At 47.9% G+C, this 27668-nt stretch overlaps 1 protein-coding gene across 1 annotated transcript in view; it reads right to left on the bottom strand.

Moving 5' to 3' along the window:
- MNT (MAX network transcriptional repressor) overlaps positions 1-26620 on the bottom strand; it is a 93095-nt gene extending 66475 nt beyond the window's left edge. The window contains exon 1 of the mRNA XM_081944356.1: positions 26230-26620. Within this exon, the coding sequence (XP_081800482.1) occupies positions 26230-26299 (70 nt within the window). The 5' untranslated portion in view covers positions 26300-26620. The remainder of the gene's footprint in view (positions 1-26229) is intronic.
- Positions 26621-27668: the final 1048 nt, after the last annotated feature.

Genomic DNA, 27668 nt, shown 5'->3' with positions numbered 1-27668 from the left:
TTCTTGGTTTGTAAACATACATTTCACAACCAGGTTTTCAACGGTGGCTGGACAGCAAGGCCACAGTTTTGGCCATCTGTCTTCTTGCTCCTCTTCATTAAAAGAGTCCCCGTTGGGATTAGGCCAAGACAACAATTCAGCCTCTCAAAAGTGGCCCCACACCACATGCATTTAAGAAGTCCACAAACTGGAGATGAACGAAAACCATATTTTCTGTTATAGGCACCAAATTTCTAAGGTGGAGTGACTCCACATCTGGAGGTAGCATCCATTCAGCAAGCCACTAATATACATGTCCTCTAGTACAGAGGTCTCCAACCTCGGCAACTTGAATTCTGGGAATTGAAGTCCTCCAGGCTTAAAGTTGCCAAGGTTGGAGACCCCTGCTCTAGTAAATTGGTTTGGTATCTTTTCGAAGCTAATTGAACTTTATTTAATTAATTAAACAAAGCTTATCAGCTAGCAGGTCGATTACGGTAGTCCTCAACTTACAACCAGTTTTAGTGACTGTTCGTAGTTACAGAGGTGCTGGGGAGAAAAAAGATTTACAAGCAGTCCTTCCATTTATGACAGGGGTGTCCAAACTTGGCAACTTTAAGACTTGTGGACTTCAACTCCCAGAATTCCCCAGCCAGCTGGCTGGGGAATTCTGGGAGTTGAAGTCCACAAGTCTTAAAGTTGCCAAGTTTGGACACCCCTGATTTATGACCATCACAATGGTGACATGATCAAAATTTGGGGTCATGTGATTGCCATTGGCAACATTCCTAATCAGCGTCTGACAACCAAAATCGATAGGAGAGGCCAGATTCATTGAACAACCATGTGATTCACTTAACGACCATGTTGATTCGCTAACGGCAGCAAAACTGTTGTCACTTTGAACAGTTGTTAAACGAATGGTTGTAACTCACCTGTATATTTTGATATACAGCTATTATTGCCAAGAAAAATACACAGAGAGGAATGGCTCTACTCAAGAACACATCTTGCAAGCTTTAAGGATGCAGGAGGTGAACACTGTTGGTTCCATTTTACAGACTGGGGAAACAAGGACTAACATAATACACTAGCCACTGGCTAGATTTACACATCATGCTAGACCCGAGGTCGGCAACCTTAAATACTCAGAGCCACAAAGGTCCTAACCGCAAGCCCCCCATCCATAGAGTTTCCTCCTAGCACGGCATCCTTTTTCCTCTGCTGACCGGAAGTCCAGTTTCCACCACCACCATAGGGTCTCCTCCTAGAGCGGCATCCTTTTTCCTCTACCTGTTCTAACCGAAAGCCCTATCAATTGTGAAGCCGACCGGCAACCGGGAGCCGCAGCAGAGGGGTAAAAGAGCTGCATGTGGCTCCAGAGCCGTGTGTTGCCGACCCCTGTGTTTGACTATGAGACTGATCTGACTTCAGAAGAAAGTGATGGATGAACCCTGCCATCGTGGCTTGTAAAGCTTGGTTCATGATTAGAGTTGTATGATGACTTATTAAAACAAAGTATGGTATGATGTAAAAGATGTATAGCCTTGCTGATCGTGGGTTTTCTACTCGCCTGGTTTCCCACTAAAATGAAGGCCCTCGTGAGGGCCGAGGCATTTGACTGACCTCTTTGAAGGGCTTCATGAAGAGGTGCAACACCAGGGGAAGGCCAGGTTGCAGACATCAAAGACATTCCAAGACATTCCTAAAAAAAGCTTTTTATCCCCGTCATCCTCAGAAAACAAGATCGTGTAAGGATTGTAATCCGAGGCTGCCAGAGCAGGCAAACTGAACCAGATAATTGGTTAAACTACTTGAGCAGAAACAATAGTAACAGCACTTCATACACCGCTTCAGTGTTTTACAGCCCCCTCTAAGTGGTTTACAGAGTCAGCCTGTTGCCCCCAACAATCTGGGTCCTCATTTTACCCATCTTGGAAGGATGGGAAGGCTGAGTCAATCTTGAGCTGATCAGGATTGAACTCCTGGCTGCAGGCATAATTGGCCTGCAATGCTGCATTCTAATCCCTGTGCCACCACAGCTCCACATCCCCAAGAGAATCAGAGTGATAGTTGGGAGAGAGGACAGGAGGAGGCCCAACCCCTCATCCCACCTGTGGAAACTTATTCCTGGGCATCCCTATTGAGCATCTATGGGGGTTCAACTGTTGGTGGTTGAACTCCATGTAGGAGTCCAGCTTCTTTGTGGAGTCATTCAACTGCGAAAAGCAAAGTCCACGTCCTCAAATCCCCAAAAAGCTTTTTCCTATCGAGAGATCCTTCCTCTTCTGCCAACATCTGTGGGAATGAAAAATATGCAGGGTAATTAGAGATCCAGCCTCGAACTAAGGAGGAATTTCCTGACAGTTACAACCATTACCTAATCAGTGGAACAACGTGCCACCAGAAGCTGCGGGTGTTCCGTCACTGGAGGTTTTGAAGATGAGATTGGACTGCCATTTGTCCAGAAGGGTTTAGGGCAGGGGTCAGCAACCTGCGGCTCTGGAGCCCCATGTGGCTCTTTCATCCCTCTGCTGTGGCTCCGTGTCACAGTTCAGCTCCACAATTGATAGGGCTTTCAGATAGGACAGGTAGAGGAAAAAGGATGCTGCGCTAGGAGAAGAGTCTATGGTGGGGGGGACCAGACTTTCCAGAATTGAACAGGGAGTGGGGGGAGGGCTTCCAGTTAGGACCTTTGCGGCTCTTTGAGTGTTTAAGGTTGCCAACCACTGATATAGGGTCTCCTGGTTGAGTAGGGGGTTGGGCTAGAAGACCTCCGAAGTCCCTTCCAACCTAATCCAACCCAACCCAACCCTACCCTACCCTACCCTACCCGAGTCTATGGAAAGGAGAACAGAGCTTCACAATACGAGAATCTCACACCTTGCCAAAGCACATTAGTAGGCTGCGTTTTGTCTTAAAGCGGTACAGGAGAACAGATCCAGGACCACTTAACAAAACAGAAACAACACTGGCAGCCAGCACAATGTTGCTATGCAGAAGGTTCTTGACCTTGTTCCCCAGGATATGTCACCCTCTTCCACCTTCCCCTCGAAAGGCTTGACTTCATGCAATGCCTTTCCTGAACAACACTTTGGTTCATGCGATGCACAAAAACCACACATGGTTTGTGCCTCTCATGGGACAAACTCAACTGCTTGCCTTTGTAAACCAGGAGTTCGTATTTTAGCATATACAGGGTAGTCCTCGCTTAATGACTGTCACTTAGAGACTGTTCAAAGTTATGACAGACTTCCCCCGTATAGCTACTTACAACCTGGTTCCAGAATTCTGATGGCAGCACAATCTTTGCATTACATGATCTGCACTTTGTGTGTTTGGCAACCGGCTTACTTTTATGAGCCAGTTGCAGAGTTTGTGGTCCTATGATTGTGATGTACATTTTTTCTTTCCTGTTTTCTGGCCAGTTCCTGACCAACCAACCCTCCCCCCCCCCGCCCCACCAAACCACAGGAGGAACAGATTCACATTACAAACGTCACATTCGCTTTAAGACTGCTGAAAAACAAGTTGTAAAATCAAGATGGTCACATGGATACCTTGACTTAATACAGAAATTAGCCTCCTTTGCAGTCATAAGTTGAGGGCTACCTGCAGTGTGACCCAACCCATGTGGTTCTTTTGCCATTCCTATAACTTGTGTTTGGATGGCATACCAAACCACAAACCAGATGACCAAACTGTGGCTCAGTGTGCACGGCCAACACAGCTGTGGTTCACCTTATGTTACAACCCCAGAGAACTAGCAGTGCCACGCTACAAACTCAGAAAGCGATCGATTCCATATAAAGGGCATGTATGTATCAAGAAATTGCCCGTAGGACTTTTTCTTAGTGGAGAAACAAGAGGTTGGAGTCACACATCAGGATCAGCCATAATGAGATACAGATAGTCCTCAACTTACGACCATGACGGAGCCTAACATTTATGCTGTTAAGTGAGAAAGTTGTTAATTTCCCCCTTTGTTAAGTGAACAACTGCAGTTGTTAAATTAGTAACATGGTTGTTAAGTGAATCTGATTTTCCCACTGACTTGACTTGTCAGAAGATCGCTAAAGGCGGTCACATGACCTCGGGACAAGACCACCGTCATAAATGTGAATCAGTTGTCAAGCAGCCGACTGTAAAAATCAGATGACCACAGGGGTGCTGCGCCATTCTAACTTTGAATGGCTACTAAGCAATCTGGACTACCTGTATCATTTCTTCCTCTACAAGACCACCAAGTTTACTCAGGCTGAACATCGACAAAAACCACAACGGCTAAAGATTCTTCTGACGAAGATCTGCCTGTCAGATATCCATGACTGCTGCTTGCCTGCAGTTTGGCAGTTCGAATCTCACCAGACTCAAGGTTGACTCGGCCTTCCATCCTTCCAAGGTGGGTAAAATGAGGAGCCAAATTGTTGAGGGCCATAGGCTGACTTTGTAAACCGCTTAGAGAGGGCTGTAAAGCACTGTGATGCGGTGTTAAATGTTATTGCTACCATGCTTCGCCGAAAATAAGACAGGCACTTTTTTTTTGACCCCCAAAATAAGCACTTTACCTTATTTTTGAGGAGGTCGTCTTATTTTTGAGGGGCAGGAGGCGGCGAGCGTGGTCACCTTACAGCTGCTGCTGTGTTGCAATATTTTCGGGGTGGGTTTATTTTTTGGGGAGGGCTTATTTTAGCAAATGCGCTCAAAAGCCCCACTGGGCTTATTATCTGGGGAGGTCTTATTTTCGAAGAAACAGGGTATTCCTATGTGGAAAGATTTTAATCCCTTTTATTCACACATATTTCCTGCCAGTTGCATCTCTCTCTGCCCACTTAAGATATGCAGTGTCTTTCCCCCATCTCCTACCCGAGGGATCCAGTAGAAACCACAACGATGTTTTACTCACAAGGCAATTGATACAAATCACACAATTTCCCCTTGTCTGCACAATGACATCACAATCTGTGTGACATCACTTGCCTTCTCCCCCCCCCCTCCATGCCACCCTCCTTGGGTGGGTACATTCCTGCCAGCCAGGAAAAGCACAGAAGCCTTTTGTTCCCGTTTCTCTCCACATCTCTCTAATTGCACAGACGGAAAGTTTAATTGCAATTGTGCACAGCAAGGGGATTTTCCATGGGAAAACTACAAGGCTCCCTCCAATCAAGAAACGGGGAGGGGGACGGGACGACATATTACTATTCCCTTCAATGACACAAAATTACACACTGATGTGTACATGAGGTTCCCTTTTGGTCCCAATAAAATCCAAGAGTGCATTTGTGCATGTGCTGTATGCTAGCAATATGGACAATGCTCATATTATTATTATTTTTACAAATCACACATACCTAGGGGGGCATCTGGAGGTGACATGAGGTGCTCCAATATCCAAGGGGCTGCCACAAAGAAGAAGCACCGGAGGTCCCAGGACAAGAAGTAACAAATGGAAACTTATCCAACAGAAATAGCACTTAGACTTATATACCACTTCATAGTGCTTTTACAGCCCTCTCTAAGTGGTTTACAGAGTCATCCTACTGCCCCCAACAATCTGGGTCCTCATTTTACCCACCTCGGAAAGATAGAAAACTGAGTCAACATTCAGCTGGTCAGGATCAAACTCCTAGCAGCATGCAGAGTTAGACTGCAATAGCAATAAGACTTATATACCACTCCCCAGTGCTTTATAGCCCTCTCTAAGTGGTTTACAGAGTCATCACATTGCCCCCAACAATCTGGGTTCTCATTTTACCCAGCTCGGAAGGATGGAAGTCAACCTTGAGCCGGCGGGAATCGAACTGCTGAACTGCAGCTAGCAGTCAGCTGAAGTAGACTGCAGTACTGCACTCTAACCACTGCGCTACCACGGCTCCATCTCCAACCCAGGATTAAGGAGAAATTTCTTGACAGTATGAATAGTTAACTCAGTGGACCAACTTGCCTTCAAACGTTATGAGTACTCCAACACTGAAGGTTTTTAAGAAGAGATTGGACAACCATTCTGAAACCAGTCTGAAACGGTACATAAGGTTTCCTGCCTGAGCAGGGGGTTGGACTAGAAGACCTCCAAGGTCCCTTCCAACTCTGCTATTCTATTTTTAACCTTCCATTTTTACCTTGTGGTCTTCTATATAACCTATTATCTGCCAGTCCCCTCTCTAGCCCCACTTGTAAATATTCCAACAGTTCTCACCCCCTGCTGCTGGCATCAATTATACACCTGGCATCAATTATATTATCTTCTGCACCACTGTTTAACATTATGGCAAGCCACTTGACTGTTGTGGCCCGCCAGCGACCAGCAGAGCTAGCAGCAGTTTCGGACAGTGAGGAGGTTGGGAAGGAACATGGGCAGTCCTGGAGTCTGGGGAGGGCTCTGTGTCGGAGGCAGAGAGAGGGCCAGAGCCCTAAGCCAGTGATCATCTGCCTTCAGAGTCAGACATCAGTGAGGCAGAGGAACAGCAGGAGCCTGTTCCCAGTGTGCGCATGCACAGAGTTGCGAGAAGAAAAGAACAGCTAAAGAACGGGGGTCAACTTGGGAGTAATAAGGCCACAGGTGGATGATGAATGACCCCTCCCAGAGGAAATGAAAGAGGAGCGAAAGGGGAGTGGAATTTGCAGGAGACAATTAGTTCCTTTAATTGGTTCGTGACTCTCTGAGACTCCTTGCCAAGTTTTGCAGATAGCTCTCCAAGCCAGATAAGGTCTGTGACTGTAAATCCTCCCTTGAAAGACTTTCTTGAATGAGCAGAATTCACAGTAAATTAATAAAAGGAGTTTTTGTTGGGACAAGGAGTTTGCTGCATGCTCTTGTGGAGCCTAGGTCAGAACAGACAGAATCTTAAATGGTGACTGAGAGCTTAGAACCAAGGTGAATTCCATAGCTGAACCTGGAAATCCAGAGCTCACTTAGTTTGGGGGATAGGGGGGTGGCACTTTTGAACCAATCTGGGTCCAAGTGCAGGATCAAACCATGAAACAAGAAGCCCAGAAGTTTTAGGAGATGGTGTGAAGAATCCTCCATCAAGTTCAAGCCAAGTGAAAGGAATCCCATCTTGCTGAGGTTTCGTGAAGTTCTCCAGATGTGAGATCTGAATGTTCTCCCTAGGACAGGGGTGTCCAAACTTGGGAACTTTTAGACTTGTGGACTTCAACTCCCAGAATTCCCCAGTCAGGCTAGGAGAAGCCCTAGGACAGCGAAGGCCAAACTTTTTTGGCTTGCGTGCCAGAAGTGGGGGGGAGCGCAGGGGAGTCGTGTGCGGACGTGCCACTTCCGGTTTTCTCAGAGGGTCGTTTTAAGCATTCCAAAGGCTTCAGGGAAGCCTCCGGATGGTCCCTGAAGCCTCCAGGGGGGGGGGGAGGCTCTTTTTGCCCTCCCCAGGCTCCTATAAAGCCTCTGGAACCTGGGGAGGGCGAAAAATGGCTTTTAAAAACGGTGAACCTCGCGTGCCCTGACAAATGGCTCTGCGTGCCACCTGTGGCATGCGTGCCATAGGTTCGCCATCACTGCCCTAGGAGAAGCACTACAATTAAACCAGCCAACTGTGGGCCTACGTATTCTCTACATAACCTCTGCTGACATGGAGAATGCGTGCCGTCTACTCATACTAATCCTCATGTGGCCCTGAATGACCCTTGATCCGAATCCACTCTAATAGTTTACACAAGCTTTGACAGCAATATTGTCTGTCTACCCAACTGAGGCCCGCTCAGAGCAGGGAGACGGGCTTTTCAGAGAAGAAAATTGACTTCAGTTAGTATGTTATTAACCCCAAATCATAGTCACCTCAAGTATTTAATCTACACTACTTTAGGGGAATGAGGAGTGTTATGACCGCATTTCAATGTTTTAGAACCACGCCAGAAAAAACAAACATTATGTAAGTTTTAAACTGTCAAACCGGTCCAAAGTATAAGATCTTCCAGTACACATCTCCGCTTCAGAGAGAGCTGTACTGTCTTCAATTCCTATTTCCAATTGCGTAGGGTCTGCTTGGGAGCGGGGTTGGACTAGATGACCTACAAGGTCCCTTCCGATTCTGTTAATCTGTCATCTAATCCATTTGTAGACAATGAATCAGGATCCCTGCAGTGGACCTGTTTGAAGGTAGGTCCTCCCATCCTTAGGCTCACGCCAATGGTCACCTCGTCCCGCAGCAGCCCTCAGTACCATTCCCCATGCCAGATATTGTGATGGGTCTAACTTGCTTGACACTGTCATGCACCCATGGGATCAAAATTAACAGAGCTGGAAGGAACCTTGGAGGTCTTCTAGTCCAGTGGTGGGCAACCTTTTTTTTCAACTGAGCCAAATCTCGCCAAAACCACGATTGAAATTTACTTTGAGAGCCACATTTTTAAAACCGAAAATACATAGGATGGTACACTGTTTTTAGTTTCAATAAGTTTTTATTGAGAATATTCTGCATGCAAGTATCCACATAGGTCGGGAGGATACAAATAACACAACTAATAAAACAAAAACTTTAGAACGATATTATTTATCGATAATGTTAAATTCCGTAAAATTTGCCTTACAATGTAGAGAAAATTACATCCTGACATTGACTGACAAAGTCACAACCACTAATGTGAACATTGGCCTTGCATTTCCTTGGATAGTTTGAGTAAGTCAGGTTTGTATGTTGTTGTTTTTAATTTCATCTCTCTCTCCCACTTTCTTTCTTTTTTTCTTTTTCTTTCTCTCTCTCTCTCTGGCTCTTTGTCTCTCTCTCCCTCCCTCCCCCATCTCTGTCACTCTGTGTGTGTGTCTGTCTGTCTGTCTCTCACTCACTGTGTGTGTGTGTGTCTGTCTCTGTCTCTCCCTCTGTCTCTCTCCCTTCCCTTCCTCTCTCTCTGTTACTCTGTGTATGTGGATGTGTCTGTCTCTCACTCATTCACTTAATCACTCACTCTGTGTGTGTCTCTCTGTCTGTCTATCTTTCTCTCCCTCCCTCCCCCTCTCTGTCTCTCTCTTTCTGTGTGTGTGTGTGTGTGTGTCTGTCAGTCTCTCTCTGATTCCCTCCCTCACTCCCTCTCTCTGTTCCTCTCTCTGTCTGTCTTTCTCACTCACACACACACACACACACACTGTGGTCACCTTGTTGAGTGTTCCAATCACATTTGAAACACTCAACAACTGGCCTGCATTTATGGTATTTTGCAGCATTCTGCAGTCATAAGACCAAAATTGGTTGTCATTCGCCCCGGCTTTTGCAGAAGCTTCCCTCCGAAGCCCGAGAGGAGGGAGGGGAGCGGGCACCCGGCACACAGAAGAGCCGCATTAAAGGGTGTAAAGAGCTGCATGTGGCTCCCGAGCCGCGGGTTGCCCACCACTGTTCTAGTCCAATCCCCTGCTCAAACAGGAGATCCTATACCATTCCTAACAAAAGGCTGTGCAATGTCCCTAAACATTTCCAGTGATGTAACACCTACAACTTCTGGAGGCAAGTCGTTCCACTGATTACTTGTTCTCACTGACAGGAAATCTCTCCTTAATTCTAGGTCCAATCTCTCTCTTCCCATTGTTACTTCTCGTCTTGCCCTCAAGGTGCTTGGCAGCCCCTCAAATATTGGAAGCCTGCTATTATGTCACCCCTAATCCTTTGTTAGACTACAGACATATCCAGATCCTATACCCCGTTTCCCTGAAAATAAGACCTAACTGGAAAAAGGATGTTGATACTTACCTGATACACCTCTTCTCATAGTGAGGGAGGAGTATCCAGGATGGATAGGATGGGTTGACCTTGTCCTCTCATTGATTGGGCTGAGTCAGATAAGCTCTTTGGGCCACGCCCTGGTCACCAGGTACCACCCAGTTATCCGCGAAGAACCTTATCCGACTCGCTGTGTCATCCACTCCAGACTTTATCTTAGTTTCAACCTTTATTTATTTCTTCAACAGAACAGCTCAACCATCAAACATAACGCTCATGTCACATAACCATATGAGGGAGGGGCTGGATACTCCTCCCCCACTATGAGAAGAGGCGTATCAGGTAAGTCCCGACGCCCTTTCTCCATAGTGAGGGGAGGAGCATAAAGGATGGGACGTACCAAAGCTTACACGTCCCTAGGGAGGGTTACCCATGTTAAGAGCTCGCACAAACCTTATGCCTGGTGAGGCGTCACCTCCGCCCTGTGCACAGCCTGCAACACCCTACGCCCGAATGAAGCCTCTGTAGAGGCAAAGGAGCCCAGTTTGTAGTTCCTCATGAATGGTGAGGGGGAAGACCACGTAGCTGCCCTGCAGATCTCAGTCAATGAGGCCTGAGTGGCCCAGGCCATTGAGGTTCCCGCGCTTCGTGTGGAATGCGCTGTAATAGAGCTCGGTGTTTGCAGACCCCGTGCTTGGTAGGCGGTAACAATACAGGCTCGTAACCACTTGCCTATGGTGGTGGATGTCACCTTGTTCCCCAGGGATCCCGGCTGGAAAGAGACAAACAGGGCTTCAGACTTCCTGCTCAGCCGGGTTCTTCTGAGGTAAATCCTCAGAGCCCTCCTTACGTCTAGGGTGTGCCACTTCCTCTCTAACGGGTGAGAGGGGTCCGGGCAGAAATTGGGCAGTACCAATTCCTGTGAGCGATAGGGCGTTGGTACTTACCTGATACGCCTCTTCTCATAGTGGGGGGAGGAGTATCCAGGATGGGTTGACCTTATCCTCCAACTGTTTGGACTGAGTCAGATAAGCTCTTGGGACACGCCCCTGGCCCACCAGGCACTGCCCAGTTATCGGCGAAGAACTCTATCCGACTCGTTATGCCATCCACTCCAGACCTTAGTATGGTTTCAAACCTTTTATTGAAGAATAACTTAACATACCAGTGCAACATTCAACAAACACATGTTACATAACCATGTCAGGGGGGGTCTGGATACTCCACCCCCCCACTATGAGAAAAGGCATATCAGGTAAGTACCAACGCCTGACTTCCCCCTCCTCACAATCCAGGTCGCTGTCCTCCTGCGAAGAGATTGGGGAGCTGGAGATGTCATCCTCCTGGTCCACCAGGTCTTCAGGTGCCCTGGGGGCTTACACCACCTGGGGCTGCGCTTGTGGCTGCTGAAAGGCCGCTGTCATGCATTGCTGGAGCGCCCGCATCATTAGGTCCTGGAAGTTGGGGACACCTGGTGGGAGTTGTTGGCTGGGCGCCATGCCCACCTGTGCAGGAGGGAAACCCAGCGGTGGAAGTCCTGTGGGCAGGGCTGGGCCCAGGGGGGCTGTCCGTGGAGGGGAATGCCACCCCTGAGCGAGGCCCCAAAGACCTGAAGTGTCAATTGGGATCCTAGCTTGCAATGGGGGTTCCTCCCCTGTGGCTCCGCTTGAGGGGCGGCTCCAGGGGCCTTCCCCTTCTGTCCCAGGCCTGGGGTGGATTTGTGCCCACTTGCCTTCTTGTAGAGCTGCTCCAGCCTCTTGTGCCTTCTTGTCTCATACTTGGAGGCTTTGGCAGGCTTGTGACCACCCTTTACCAGCTCTGCCCTGGGGGAAAGGTGTCTTCTCTTCTCCTTAGCCTTTCCTCCCCCCTCCCCCCGGGCAGCCCTAGGGGTGGTCACTAATCCACTGCTCCTCAGCGCTTCTGGCGGGGCTGCTGTCCATCGCTGCAGGTGCTGGGCTCCTGCCGGCTTCTTCCTGGCTGCTGGACGCCGCCATCTTGGAACATGTGGTCCCTGCCGGCTTCAAAATGGCGCCCATGCCAGCAGTAGAAAGGGTGCACTTTTTAAAAACTTTTCCTCTGGCGGCTCGTGTTGCAAAGAGCTGCCACGCGCCTCCCCCGCCGCTCTCTTCGTTCCCCTCTGCCTCTCTCTGGTGCTAGGGGATCTGCTCTGTCCGTGGACTCCCTCCGATGAGGCGAGCCACGTGGGCGATGGCGCAGGTGCTCCACGGCTTTTGGGAAGCCACGGTTCGCTGCTCAACCCAGTGGGGAGCAGCGGAGCGCTCCGGCGCCTACCAGCGCCAGGCTCACTTCCTGGGTGGGATCCTACGCTGTCCTCTTCAGCCGATCGCGCTCCGGCGCTTCTGAATCCAACGCAGCAGGGCTTGCCTATGGAAGGCTTGTGCCCTCTGTTTCCTGCTTGCCCGGCTGAAATCCTTTTTCTGAGTGATACTTGTCTCACTCAGATGCCTGGGCAGCTTGCCGCCCCCAAGGGGGCTTTTGGCACTTCGTTCCTTCCGCTCTGGGAACTATTCAGCCCACAGGCGGTCGTTGCTGATTCTTCTTTTCTTTAAATTTCTTCAATCTTCCTGGAGCTCCAGGATGGCAAACCGTCCAGTTGAGGACTGAGTTGATAACTGGGCGGTGCCTAGTGGGCCAGGGGGTGTCCCAAGAGCTTATCTGACTCAGTCCAATCAGCTGGACGATAAGGTCAATCCATCCTGGATACTCCTCCCCCCACTATGGAGAAGGAAGCATGAGCACACCTTAGGGATGAAGGAGGGGTCCAACCTTAGTACCACCCTGTCCTGGTAGAACACACAGAGATCCTCCCTGGCCGACAGTGCCTGTAGTTTGGATATCTGCCTGGCTGAGGTGATGGCCACCAGGAAGGCCACTTTAAGAGTAAAAAACTTAAGAGACACAGTTCGCAAAGGTTCGAAAGGAGGGCCTGTCAGAGCGTCCAACACTTTATGCAAGTCCGAGGAGGGGTACCTGTGTACCATGGGTGGCTTAAGATTGGATGCCCCCTTGAGGAATTGCCTGACCATGGGGTGGTGAGTCAAGGTTTGAGACCTACCGCACAGAAGTACCGATGAGATGGCCGAGATCTGTCTCCTAATCATGTTGGGAGTTAACCCTCTGTCCAGGCCCGCCTGAAGGAAGTCCAGAACATGCGGGATCGTGGCTCAAACCGGATCGTGGCCCCTGGAGTTGCACCATGTTGAAAAGGCATGCCATGTAGTGCCGTAAATGCAAGCCGCCTGAATGGTCTGTATCACCCTGGGGGAGAAGTGGCCTTCCCTCAGGATGCTCCGCTCAAGCACCAAGCGGTCAACTGAAGCCACTGAGGGTCTGGGTGCTCCAGCGATCCATGCTGAGGGAGACCCTGTCCTGGGGGATCCTCCAGGGCCTGTCCACCAAGAGAGATTGGAGATCGGCAATCACCATCACCTCCGCCCCCTCCCGCAGGATTTTCTGTATGACCTTGGGAATCAGGCATAATGGTGGATAGGCATAGAGGAGCCCCCAGGGCCATGGGCATCGGAGAGCGTCCACCCCCTCCGCCCCCCGTGTCTGATACCTGGAATAAAACCTCAGCAGCTGGGTGTTGAGAGGGGTGGCGACCTCCGGGCGTCCAAAGTGCCTTGCCACTTCCTCGAATATTTCTGGCTGCAGCCTCCACTCTGAATTGCCCACCTCAATCCAGCTGAGCCAGTCGGCTCTGATGTTGTCCATCCCCGCTATATGTTCCGCAGTCAATGACAGAAGGTTTCTTTTGGCCCACTGCCCCAGTCGTTTGGCCTCCTTCATGGGGGCCTTCGATCTGGTCCTCCCCTGTCTGTTTATATGAACCTTGGGGGTGATGTTGTCTGTGAGGACTAAGATGTGGCCTGACAAGGTGACGAAATTGAAGGAGGGCCCAGCGGACCGCCCTGAGCTCCAACCAGTTTATGTTGTGAATAAGTTCCGCCTGGTTCCATTGTCTTTGCGCCATCTGAGCCCGCAGATGGGTGCCCCATCCGAACAGGCTTGCGCCCGTTGTTACCATCACCCTGTCTGGCGTTCTGAAGATCTCGCCCTTGGAGATTGCCGGGGTCGTCCACCAAGTCAGTGAGTGGGATACTTCTGTGGGCAGAAGAACCTTGGTCTGGGAGCAGCTCATGCTCCTTCGCTGGAAAGGCAAAAGGAACCATTGGAGGTCTCTGGTGTGGAACCGAGCCCAAGGGACATTGCCAATGGCAGACACCATGGTGCCAAACAGCTTGGACAGTGTGGCTAAGGATACCCTACGCCCCCTGGCTACCTGAGCGGCTAACTGCCTAAGAGAGAGCTGTCTTTCTGATGACAGAGAAACCGTGCCTGCCTCTGTATCTATCAGGGCACCTAGGTGGTCCAGACTAGTGGAGGGGTGAAGGTGGCTTTTGGCCAGGTTTACCGAAATCCCGTGGTCTCTCAGGACTGCCATAGTAGTGTCTAGATCCCGTAGCGCACCCTTGAAGGAGGACGACTGCAACAGCAGGTCATCTAAATAACATTGAATTCGAACAGGTACCTGCCTCAAGTGAGCTGCCAATACTGCCATTACCTTCGTGAAAACTCAAGGGGCAGACGACAACCCGAAAGGCAGGGCTCGATACTGGAAGTGGTGCCCTAAGTAGCAGAACTTGAGGTGTTTACGGTGTTCCAGGGCTATGGGTACATGCAGGTAGGCCTCTGTGAGGTCTATGGAGGTGAGAAAATCTCCCTGCCTAATCCCTTCCAGGACGGAATGCAGTGAATGCATCTTAAACCTCCGATAGCAGATGAAACGGTTCAGGCGTTTCAAGTCAAGAATTGCTCTCCAGCCCCCCGCGGCCTTAGAAATTACAAAGAGAATAGAGGAATACCCCTGGCCTTGCTGCTCTAGAGGCACTGGTTGGATGGCCCTGATGTCCAACAGGTGTTGGATGGCCTCCTGCATCAGCAACCTCCGGGTCGGGTTGCTTGAGACAGGGCAGCTCCGAAAGGAACTCGGGGGGTTGGAGAGAAACTCGAGTGAGAGACCATACCGAATGGTGTTCTGGACCCACTTGTCAGAGGAGGTTAAGTCGCCGCGGTCAGCAAAGTATGCCAAGCGCCCCCCAATGGGAGATGAGCTAGGTCTAGGTCTAGTTCTTGCGGAAGGAGCGCCCGTCGCCTCCTCCGCCCCCTCAAAAGGGCCTCTTTTGCTGCCTGCCCCTCTGCTGTCTATCTGGGTGTCTCTGCCTGGATGAAAAACCTCCTTGGTACTGCCTGGGGCCCGAGTACCCAAACTCCGACCCCCAGAAGGAATCCTGACCCGGCAGTTGCGGCATCTAGGGTATGGCACTGCCCTGAAGTTGGATTTCTTGTGAACGGTGGGGAGCACCTTCCGCTTGTCCTTGTTCTCTACCAGGAATGGGTCAAGGGCTGCTCCAAAGAGAGATTCTCCCGTGAAGGGGGCCGATGCCAGGCGCCATTTTTGGCGTACTTCTGCTTGCCACTTCTTCAGCCAAAGCAGCCTGGGAGATGCCACAGATGAGGTGATCGCCCTGGCATCGGCAGCGAATGCAATCAAGTTAACATTGAGCTCAATCCTTTCTTTAAAATTTTCCAGGGATGATCACAGCCGCCCGTTGAGGGGCCGAGTCGATAACTGGGTGGTACCTGGTGACCAGGGCGTGGCCCAAAGAGCTTATCTGACTCAGTCCAATCAATGAGAGGACAAGGTCAACCCATCCTGGATACTCCTCCCCTCGTTATGGAGAATAAGTTCCTGCATTTTTTCAGGATGCTTGTAATATAAGCCCTACCCCCCTCAAAATAAGCCCCAGTTAAGATTGTCAGCCAGATGGATGCAGTTACTACCATATTTCCCCCAAAATAAGACCCAGCCAGAAAATAAGCCCTGGTGTATCTTTTGGAGCAAAAGTTAATATAAGACCAGGTCTTATTTTTAGGGAAACACGGTATCCATTCATCAGATTATCTGGCAAGGAAATGAAGAGGACAAGTCCATTAGACATTATAGCCTTTCAGTGTTTCCAGTATCCCGGTTAGTTTCACAGCCCTATAACATCTGAAGAGGACTCTTTTACTCCACGCTGAAGGAAATTTCCACGTGTAGGATTTGCTCTTTCTTGGCAAGGCTGAGCAGAGAAACATACTCCTAGAGCAGGGGTTTCCAACCTTGGCAACTTTAAGACTTATGGACTTCAACTTCAGCTCCCAGAGAAACATACTTCTAGAGCAGGGGTCTCCAACCTTGGCAAATTTAAGGCTTCTGGGAATTGAAGTCCACAAGTCTCAAAGTTGCCAAAGTTGGAGACCCCAGTCCTAGAGGCAAAGTTGGGGTGCTCACTGCTTTCTTCACAGGGGATGTTCTGAGAAGCACATTGTGCACACAAATGAGGACATCTTCATGTATCCCACAAAGGCCAACCATCTCTCTGGTAAATACTGAAAGCTAGGACCAGGCCAAAGAGCTGTTTTTGGTAATGGAACTCATTCTTCATATGAATGCACACATGCACACACACACATTTTGAGGAACCTCCAATCGGAAGGCTTGACTTGGATTAAGTAGACCATTAATAGTCCACCAAAACTAGGAAATTGCATGGTATGAGAGCTTCTGCTTTATAGCTTCTGGGCTTTAATGTCTCCATCATCAAAGTTCAATACCTGATAGATCTATCTGCCCAGCAGTCTAAAACTCATGCCATCTCCCCAGCTCCCATTTTCTTCAGCAGGATAAAGAGAGAATAGAAAGCAACTGAAGAAAGTCAGATAAACAGAAAGGAATTCTATTGCACAACATCCATAAGTGACGTATCACTTCCTTTTATCTTGGGTTGCTTCTCGTTTCTGGAGTTGGCAGAGAGCATAAAACGTGGCTCTTCCGTTTGCTTGCAATTTTCAGAACGTGCCCCCTGAGGAATACCCTCCCTCCAGAGACTCATCCGTCCTTGCCTGCGACCTCCCAAATGTGCTCAAATGTTAAAAGATGCACATGGGTAGTCCTCAACTTACAACTGACAACCCAAAATGCCTGTTGCTAAGCCAGACAGTCGTTAAGTGGGTTTGGCTCCATTTTACAACATTTCTTGCCAAAGTTGTTAGGTGAATCATTGCAGTCACACGGTTGTTAAGTGGATCCCGCTTCCCCATTGAATTTGCTGGTAAGAAGGTTGTCAGAGGTGATCTCATGACCTTGGATACTGCAACCGTCATAAATATGAGCTCATTGCCAAGTGTCTGAATTTTGATCACCTGAGCATAGGGGATGCTACAATGATGATAAGTGTGACCAATGGTCATAATTCACTTTTTTTTCAATTTTGAATCGCAATAGCAACAGCACTTAAGACTTATACACCACTTTACAGCGCTTTACAGCCCCCTCTAAGCGGTTTACAGAGTCAGTATATTGCTCCCAATAATTTGGGTCCTCATTTTACCCACCTTGGAAGGATGGAAGACTGAGTCAATCTTGAGCCTGGTGTGATTTGAACTGCCAAATTGCTGGCAGTCAGCAGAAGTAGCCTGCAGTACTGCACTCTAACCACTGCGCCACCGCGGCTCATGAATAGTCGCTAAATACATGGTTGTAACTTGACGATTCCCTGTACTAACTTGGGAAATAGTGGGGCAAAGAGAGAAGCATTCGTTCCTGCCTCCACTGACTTGCCATTCAGAGGCAAATTTGTTTTGCTTGTTCTGAGGATGTTTCCCTATTTCCTATTCGGCTCCAAAAAAGAATGCAATCTAAGAATTAAAAGGATGAAGACAGTCTCCTCCTTCTTTAGGGACAATTTATTTATAAATCAGGAATGAACAGTGACTTGATGATAGCCTCCCATGAACTTGAGCAGAAGATACCTCGCATCCGCCAATGTGAACATCCTAGCTTTGTCTAGTTTCACCAAATCTATTATTATTGCATCAACAGAATTGTATCACAGCAGCCAGTTGTTTTGCCAGATTTGGCATTGATTACTAGTCGGGCCCCACCCAGGGGCCTAGGACGTCGTAATGTATTTTCGTAATATGTGTGTGGATCCAAGCAGTGCAGTATTTTGCATTTGACTGATGGTGATTTTGTCAATTTTTAACTGTTTTAAATGTGATTCCAGTGCTTTTGGAATAGCATCCAGTGTGCCGATTACCACTGGAATTACCACTGCTGGTTTGTGCCATAATCGTTGGATTTCGATTTTTAAGTCCTGGTATTTCACGATTTTTTCATATTCCTTGTCGGCGACCCTGCTATCACCTGGTATTGCGATGTCTATGATTGTAACCTTCTTTTTCTCAACCACTGTGATGTCTGGTGTGTTATGCGCTAGTATTTTGTCTGTTTGTATACGAAAATCCCACAGGATCTTGACCATCTGATTTTCGGTGACTTTTTCAGGCTTATGTTGCCACCAGTTTGTTGTTGTTTTAATATTATAATTTTTGCACAAATTCCAGTGGATCATTTGTGCTACTGAATTGTGCCGCAATTTATAATCAGTCTGCGTGATTTTTTTACAGCAGCTGAGTATTATTATTATTATTATTATTATTATTATTATTACTACTACTACTACTACTAGTATTACTTTGAAGAAGTTCAGAAGCAGCTTTGTAAGGTCTGGAATGCTAATCTGAACATCTCGACAAAATCTTGAGATCTTCGAAGCAGGGACAGTGAAATTGCTGGGGACTAGATCTAGGTTGGTCATCTTAACTGGCAATAAGCATTGAGCAAACTGGTAACGAGGTGACACAAATTGTATGAAAGCATCATTTAAAGTTCCCAACACCTGATCCATAGACTGATACTGTCCGTGGACTAAGGGTGGTGGTGGTTGGATACCCGTTTTAGGTGATGCCTTGGGAACCGGGAAAGGGCTCAGTGGCGAAGACGCTGAGCTTGTCGATCAGAAAGGTCGGCAGTTCGGCAGTTTGAATCCCTAGCTCATAACAGAGTGAGCTCCTGTTACTTGTCCCAGCTTCTGCCAACCTAGCAGTTCAAAAGCCCGTAAAAAATGCAAGTGGAAAAATAGGAGCCACCTTTGGTGGGAAGGTAACAGTGTTCCGCGAGCCTTTGGCATTTAGTCATGCCAGCCACATGACCACGGAGACATCTTTGGACAGTGCTGGCTCTTCAGCTTTGAAACGGAGATGAGCACCACCCCCTAGAGTCAGGAACGACTAACACTTATGTGCGAGGGGAACCTTTACCTTTACCTTTACCTTGGGAACCAGGCCACACAAGAGGCAAGTCTGCGAAGCTTCATTTGCGCATGCGCAGGAGCTAGGTTGCGCGCATGTTAACCATCACCTCTTCCTTCAGCTGCCGGTCTGTGGAACCAGAATGGTTGAGGATCGCTGATCTACAAGATGATCTTCTCAATATAAATCCCACAAGGGTTAATGCTTAACTTTTCCTTCCTATTTTCCATAGTATGCGGAATATTTCCTTCCATGGTATGTAGAACATTGCCTTATCACTTAGGAAGCTAATGGCTAAAGAGTCTGAGCAGGAGGTCACTTTCATCCCTATCCTATGTCTCCAATCCTGCCTGAGCAGATTCAAATCTCTTTTTTGTGTTGTCTTTTGTCTTTGCAATTTTGGGGGACCACTACTCCTTTTCTGCATGACAACGAGAAAAATCACAATGAGTAGAATTCACTTGCCAATTTTGACTGGTCCACTTTTCCCACTTCCTCTGAAATAACCCATTTCTCATGACCCAAACCAAGATTATGGCTCCCATATTCTGGGCATGTCTACTTTAATGAAAAAAAAGGACTAGGGGAAACAGGATAGCATTGTTCCAATATCTCAGGGGTTGCCAATAGAGTCAACCTATTCTCCAAAGCACCTGAGGATAGGACAAGAAGCAATGGGTGGAAACTAATCAAGGAGAGAAGCAATTTAGAACTAAGGATAAATTTCCTGACAGTTAGAACAATTAATCAGTGGAACAGCTTGCCTCCAGAAGTTGTATATGCTCCAACATTTGAGGTTTTTAAGAAGATGTTGGATAACCATTTGTCTGAAGTGGTGTAGGATTTCCTGCCTATGCAGGGGGTTTGGACTAGAAGACCTCCAAGGTCTTTTCCACTCTGTTATTCTATTCTATTCTATTCTATTCTATTCTATTCTATTCTACTCCATTCCACTCCACTCAATGTTCTGTGTGGATAGGTGGGAACAAGGAGAGGGGGCTGTTCCTTCTCAGGATTTTGAGCAACCATGCTGGGGCTTATTAGAATGGCTCAGAATCTCCTCTCTTCTACCAGCCTCTCCTTCTTGACATAAGGTCACACCTGATGCTTCTTGATACCTCAACCACCTTCCCAAACAAAGATGGAAATCTAGTTTCCCAACCTGGAAAGCTTTGAGTTCTGCTGTGTCCTCTTTTCTGGCCTCTGCAATGATCGGAGCAGTTGGGAGGGTTACCATGGCTGTCACCAGCTGGTGCTACTCCAGCTGCTGAAAGAACATTGTTCATGGTGGTGTTGGCAAGTAAACATTTCCCTTCAGGTAACCTAAGAACTGAGGGGTTTTTTTTCCTTATAAGAATAACCAGAAGAACAGAAGGCAGGCACAGGTCTGTAATCTTTGCATACTTCCCCATTTAAAAATGCAATGCGATCCAGCTTAGAATTCAGAGGAAATTTCCTGATGGTGAGAACAATTAATCAGTGGGATGGCTTGCCACTAGGGATTGTAGATGTCACTGGAGGTTTTTATGAAGAGAGGAGCTCTTGAGGATTTTTTTTTTTTACTGTGGTTGCTTATGTTACGTCTGTTTAATAAACCAAGATTAAACAAGCCAGGCTTACTGCCGTATGTCAATCATTTAGAACAAAGGTCCCCAAACTTGGCAACTTTAAGACTTGTGGATTTCAACTCCCAGAATTCTCCAGCCAGCATAGCATAGCGTAGTATAGCTGGCTGGAGAATTCTGGGAGTTGAAGTCCACAAGTCTTAAAGTTGCCAAGTTTGGGGACCTCTGATTTAGAACAATAAGAAAGGCTGAGCGCCAAAGAATGGAGGCCTTTGAACTATGGTGCTGAAGAAGACTCCTGCGAGTCCTTTGGACTGCAAGACGATCAAACCGGTCATTCCTAGAGGAGATCAACCCTGACTGCTCTTTAAAAGGCCAGATCCTGAAGAGGAGACAGGCTGGATGGAGTCACCGAAGCAGTATGCGTGAGCTTAAATGGACTCCAGAGGATGGTGGAGGACAGGAAGGCCTGGAGGAACGTTGTCCATGGGGTCATGATGGGCCGGACATAACTTTGCAACTAAGATGACAATTTATCAGAAATGCTGTAGTGGTGGATTCTTGCTCTGAGTAGGGAGTTGACTAGATGGTCTCCAGGATTACCTCCCAGCTTTACATTACACAACCTTGAAACATTCCCAAAAAGCTGGGTCCAGGAGAATAGAAACAGGGTCCAAGAGACCTACGAAGGAAGCCTGATGGCCAAGTTAAGTGTGTCCCTAACTTGAAGAAAAGCTGGTTAACACACCATACAAGAACCATCACGTCCACCCCAGAGGTTTTCTGTTTCTGTTGAGCAGTATTTTTCAACCCTTTACCGTGGACTTCCTTCCATAATTCCCCCGTCAGCATGCAGAGGTTAAAAACACTGCTATAAAAAACAGAGCCAAGAAAAGGATTCCTCTTAATAGGAACTTATGGGCAGTAGAAACTCTTTGGATGTGGCTGAAGATGGCTTTTAAAGGAGGAAGATTCTCCTTTGTTGACTATTTTCCCATAACAGTGATGGTCAGTGAGATTCCTTGCTCTAGGTCCAAACCAAACAAATATTCATTCCAGCTTAAGAGGAACATGTACATTCAAATCTTATGCCTGGAGGCAAGTTCACAAATCAGATGCAAAATAATCAGGCTCCCGTCTGCTCTTTTCCTCTTGCAGCTGATTCTCTGGGATATACTGTTTTCCCAAAAATAAGACCTCCCTGGATAATAAGCCCTCCCCTAAAATATTTCAATACATGCGCAGCCTATCCCTGCCATTTCCTAGGGGCAGAAAGGGGAGGAATATGCCCCACACGCCCTCAATGCACCTGCCATCCACGCGGAATGGTCTCCAAACTCTACCTACCATGCCCCTTCTCTTAGTGGCGGCCGCAAAAAGAGCAGCAGGCCGAGCAACGCTAGGGCCGGCAAGACTGTGCCAGAAACAGAGACAGAACTTCCAGCCCTCTCTGGATCAGCTGATCTGCAGGCTGAGGTTAAGGGGCCTCCTGCACCTCAAAAATAATAAGACCTCCCCAAAAATAAGCCCAAATGTTTATTTCAGGGGGGCAAAAGAAAATAAGACCCTGTCTTATTTTCGGGGAAACACGGTATTATTTTTAAACATCGATTTAACATGCAATTAAACACTAGACCAACTTTGAACAAAAATGACTACATCCTTAAGCCTGGCAGTCACACAACAGAAGCAACCCATTCCAAACCATTATTGCTCCTTTATTTTTAGCAGCAACACATAGCTGTTGTTGTTTTTTTAAATTCCTTCTGAGATGTCGATTTAATATGGGGTACAGGTCATCCTCCCAAACACAATTGGAGCCAGAATTTCTGTTGACAAGCGAAGCGGTTGTTAAAAGTGAATCACACAGTTGTTGAGCAAATCCAGTATCCTCCGTTAGCTTTGCTTGTTGGAAGCCGGCTGGGAAGGTCACAAATTGGCCATCACACAAACCAGGGATGCTGCAACCATTGTAAACATATGCCGGTTGCCCAGGGCCCATGTTTTGATCACATGACCATGGGGATGCTGCGACGGTTGTTAAGTGTGAGAAATGCGACAGTTGTTAAGTGTGAGAATGGTTGTTAAGTGTGAGAAATGGTCATTCGTCACTTTTTTCAGTGCCCTTGTATCTTTGAATGGTCATTAAGCAAACAGTTGCAAGCTAAGAATTAGGCACTGCTCAGAGACTTGTGATGTTATCATTAGGAATCCCAAAGGTGCTTTTTTTTCCCAAGAGGCAACTGGACTTTCTGGTATTTTCTTTGAAGACATTGTGCTTCTCCTCCAAGGAGCTTCTTCAGCTCTGACTGGATGGTGGGGAATGGAAGTCACAGCTGAAGAAGCTTCTTGGATGAGAAGCAAAACATCTTCAAACAAGAGAGTTCAGTGGCCTCTTGAAACAAAAGCACCCTTGGGACAATTATGACCTGAATGACTGAGAATCTCTTCATAGACATTTATCATTAGGAATGTTTGCTATTATATAAGCAGAAAACCAGAAGGTTATTAGAATTAGAGGGTGCAGGGCAAATTCAGTTTAAACATTAAGCTTTTTTCATCCCCAGAAGTAAACAAGGGGGAACTGCAGGAACAAACGACCGGAACCTTGTTCTTCAACTATTTCCAGAATCCACGATGACTAGAGAAATACAATCTTGTTATGCTACAAAACAGCTTGATGTTTCCTTTAACTCCCTTTTGGGAGAGGGGGCGGTTTAGAAATCTAAAGAAATAATAATAATAATAATAAATAAATACATTAAAAACACAAGCCAGCAAAAATAAATAAATAAATAAAGGGCCATTTCAAGAGTGGGATAACAATGGACTCCCTTCATATACTTTGCTGGAATAATAATAAACAGATTGCAGTAAAAGGGTGTTTTTTTAAAAAATAAAAATAAAAAATAAATTGTCCCTGCAAGAATCTTTTCTGACTTGTCCAAGATGATGATGATGATGATGATGATAATAATAATAATAATAATAATACTCATAACATCGTACATCTTAAGAAGATGCCTGGTTTATACCTAGGACGCTGGCAGCATCCCGTATCAACCATTAGCACCAGTCAATGGTATTTGTGATGCGTTTTTTGAATGTTCAGTTGACTGAATTTCATGTTTAATGAATATAATAATAACAACAACAACAACAACAACAACAACAACAACCTTGGTTAGGACTCGAGCTGTTGAGCTACCAACCAGCCCCAAAGGCTGTGAATCTCACCAAATATGATAATAATAATAATAATAATAATAATAATAATAATAATAATAATATAATCATGGATGCAAAGATCGGTTCCAGAAGCCGGAAAATCAATAAAAGCGAAGGATTTATATATATAAAAAAAGAACGCCAAGGGAGGGGGCACCACATTGTAGCATTATGTCTTAATTCTGATCAGCTCTCCTCTTTGCCTTTTTTTATTCGCGCTTCCCCCAGACAAGGGAAGCTTCCTTTTTTTCTCTCTCCCCCCTCCCCACCTCGCGGATGCACGCAGGCACACAGACACACACTCGCACGCTTTTCCAGGCACGCAAACCTCGCAGGCCAGGAGCAGCCGCCCCAGAGGGATGTGTCCCCCAGCGCACGTGGTCGGAGGCAGGGCCTCGACACGTCATCCGCTTCCCCTCAGCCAATGGGAGGCGTTTGGAACGCGGAGCAAACACGCAACGTTCCAAAACTGGGAGGGGGGAGGGAGGAGAAAGGAGACACAGGCGACGCCAACGTTCCATTGTGCCCTTAGATCCCGACCACGCGCTACCGCATCTCTCCCTCAAGCCCCGCCCCCTTTTAATTTTTACTTTCAGCTACGCCGCTTTAGCCCCCACCGGCGCTTTCTCTTCCCTCCCTCCCTCCAAACAGCACATTCAAACGAGCGAGCCCCTTCTTTAAAGCACATTTCTCATAAAGGCGTCTCACTAGCCAGGTTGGGGGGGGGAAGGGGGACAGAGAGAGAGACAGAGGCGGAACAAGTATTGAGTATCATCATATGATTTTCCTCCTCCTCTTCCTCCCCCCCCATGTCATTTTCATTATGCAAATAAAGGGGAGGGGAGGAGAGAAGAAGGGGGAGAAAAAAAGCCAGTGCCTCGCCGCCACCGCCCTGGGAAGCGCCAAACAGGAGTGTGTGTGTGTGTGTGTGTGTTTCCCCCCTCCCCCCCGCTTCCACTTAAGGAAATCCAGCAGATCCCAAAGCCGGGATCCGGGAAGACATGGATCAAAAACGGGAAAGAGGGGGAAGGTCTTCCTCTTTCAACAACAGCTTTTATTTATTTAATTAATTAATTTGGGCTTGCGGGGAGGTCGATTCTCACCCACCCACCCCCACCCCCGTTTGGCGCATAACTACATGACATCTTAAAAACTCACACCCCGCCTCTCTCCGTCTGCCACGCGTTGGGCTTTTTGCACGGATCGTCTGATTAAAAGTTGCGGGGTGGGTGGAAGAAAAGGAATCGGGGAATGTGGGGGGGGCACAGAAAAGGCAGCTTTCGGACGCGGAGGACAACAAACCGGGCGCTGCCTGGCGATAGATTGGCGGGGTGGGAGAGAAGGGATGCTATTGGAAAGCCTCCTAATGCCTCGGGGTTCATTTTATTTGGGGGGGGGTTGATCTGCTTAAGCGATGAGATGGGCCAAGGTGTTATTTCCCTCCACCGTCTGATTGCAAAGCGGGAGTCGGGGGGGGGGGATTGATTTTATTTTATTCTTTTTGTTCAAGGAAGGAAAACCAAGGAGCTGTGAAGTCTGCAGGAAACGAAATTAATTTAAATTCTATTTATTTATTTGTTACTTTCCGGCTAGCGTGTGTCAGCAAATCTTTTAAAAGAGTCCAAGCAAGAATCCGGAAAAAAAAACAGACTCGGTTGCGGGAAGCTGCGATCCTTTGGCAGGCAATAAACTCCCCGGTTAAGTCATCGGCGCCTATTACTTCAGAGTAGACGGGCGGAGAAGACAATGGCGAGGTTCACCCCTTGCGTAATCTGCTCCCCTCCCCTTAAAAAAAACACTCGGGTTTTTCTATTCTCCCCGCCCAAATGTGGATTTAAAAAACCATCTATCATCTATCTATCCATCCATCCATCCATCCATCCATCCCGGACTGGGGCAAATGGAAGGGACAAAACAGAAACTTCCAAATAGGAAACTGACGACAAATCAGGTGACTTCTTCTTTTCATTACAACATCTCTCAGCTGAGAAACAGCCCAAATAAAAAAAAATAAAAGACACGCTTACCGGATCCAAAGGGAAATAAATCGCCCACCACCACCCCGCCTTCCAGCCAACCCGCCCAAAAAACGGGCACGATCCACCGTGCAATTTTTTTCTTCTTTTAACACGGAAGCGAGTTCCGATAAACGGGGCGTTGTGCAAAAACACACACACACACACACAAACACATCACACACAAACCCACCACCTTCATCAAAGTTGCACCCAGGTCAAAAATAAAAAATAAAAAAACCCACGATCCGTAGGCGCCGCTTTGCAAAGGACGGGGATTTCCCGAATCCCCCCGAAATCCACGCGTGTTTCGCTTTCTCACGTTCGAATAAAGGACGCCCTTCGCCAATCGCGCTGCAAACTTTGTTTCTCGCTCCTTTGGGCAGTAAAAATTCCGTTGGGGTGGGAGCAGCGCTGCCCCTGTCAACCCAGCGCCGCCATCCTCGTCCTTTTTAAAAAAATAATTTTAAAAAGTCTTTTTCCATCTCTCTTTTTTTTAATTCCTATTTTGCACGCTCTTCTTTTCTCTCCCCCCCCCGCGCCACCCCCGCGCTCACTTACCACGTGTTTTCTGTTGCTGAGCTTGCCATTCCAGAAATCTGGCCGCCTCTAACAAGGTCTCAATGCTCATTGCTTGAAGGCGGCGTCTCGGGGAAGGAAGGATATCCAAAGTCTTGGGAGACTTCAAAGTTTTCCCTTCCCTCCCCCTCCAAAAAAGAAATTAAGTCGAGGGGCAAAAAAAAAAAAAAAAAGCCCTCCTCGCCTCCCCGTCCCACCCCACCCGCCCCCCGGATCTTGCTGGGCTGGTGGATCTCCCCCTCCCGCCCCAAAAATAAATAGAAAACCGCAAAGCCGGCCAAACGATCGCCCGCCAACCCGAGCTCCTGCGAAGCTTCCAGACGAGAAAAAGGCTTTGTAACAAGATGGCGAAGTGTAACAGAAACACAACAAGAAAAAAAGGGACTGACACTGCCCTCAGCTACTATACGCAAAGTGGCGTCCAAAACCCGGGCCGGAGTCTTGCGTTGGACGGGGCAGGAGCGAGGCTCATGAGGTTTTTTGGGAGGGGGGGAGAGAGAGGGCGGGGAAAGAGTAGAGAGTTTCCCTTTCCAGTAAAGGGGCTGATCACTTTTCCTGGGCGGGACCCTTTCAAAAGTGCACGTGGACACCAGCCTGTTAATGTCTTTCCCTGTCAATTAAGAACACACGCATACAGACACACACCAGAAGAGTTAGCAAAGTAGGAGATCAGGCCGAGTCTCTTAGTAGTAGGGGAGCTAATCGTACCTTCTCCAGTCTTCCCTCCCGCCTCACCCCCCCCCCCCGCCCCGGTTGTATCTTTGGGAGGGGATGGCATTGCACGTTTGAACGCAATCACATGGCAGGCAGCCCGGACAAATTCCGCTTTTTTTTGGGGGGGGGGGTTTACAGAAAAAAGGCAAGTGGCAATCACAAGGCAGGGGAAGCACGCGAAGTTGGGAGTTTCCAGAGGCCAAAGGGGACTAACAAAATTACGAAAACGCAGGGCAAAGAAATCATCTTACTAGGGTCGGTGGTGGATTAGAATATCTTCATAAAGGACTGAGATGAGGGAACCGAAGAGGAACTTATACAATTTGCAGATGATACCAAGATGGCAGGAATAGCCAACACCCTAGGTCAGTGATGGTACCTTTTTGTCAACAAGTGCCAAAAAGGTTGCCCGGAAATGTCGCGCGTGCACACATTTGCTCGTTGGGGGCAGGGCCGGATTTAGATGAAAAGAGGCCCTAGGCCAGCGATGGCGAACCTTTTTTGGCTCGTGTGCCATAAGTAGGGTGAGTGCAGGGGGGGTCGTGCGCGGGCGTGCTGCACCCATAATGCAATGCGCGACCCCCAGTGCGCATGTGCGCACTACAGGCGCTCCCCCTCCCATTTTTACATGCTTTTTTCGCCCTCCCCAGCCTCCAGAGGCTTTATAAGAGCCTGGGGAGGGCGAAAACAGCCTCCCCCGCCCCCCG

Source organism: Natrix helvetica, assembly GCF_964273705.1.
Source record: "Natrix helvetica genome assembly, chromosome: 2".
Taxonomy (NCBI): domain Eukaryota; kingdom Metazoa; phylum Chordata; class Lepidosauria; order Squamata; family Natricidae; genus Natrix; species Natrix helvetica.
This window is presented reverse-complemented; position numbering and strand designations above follow the sequence as displayed.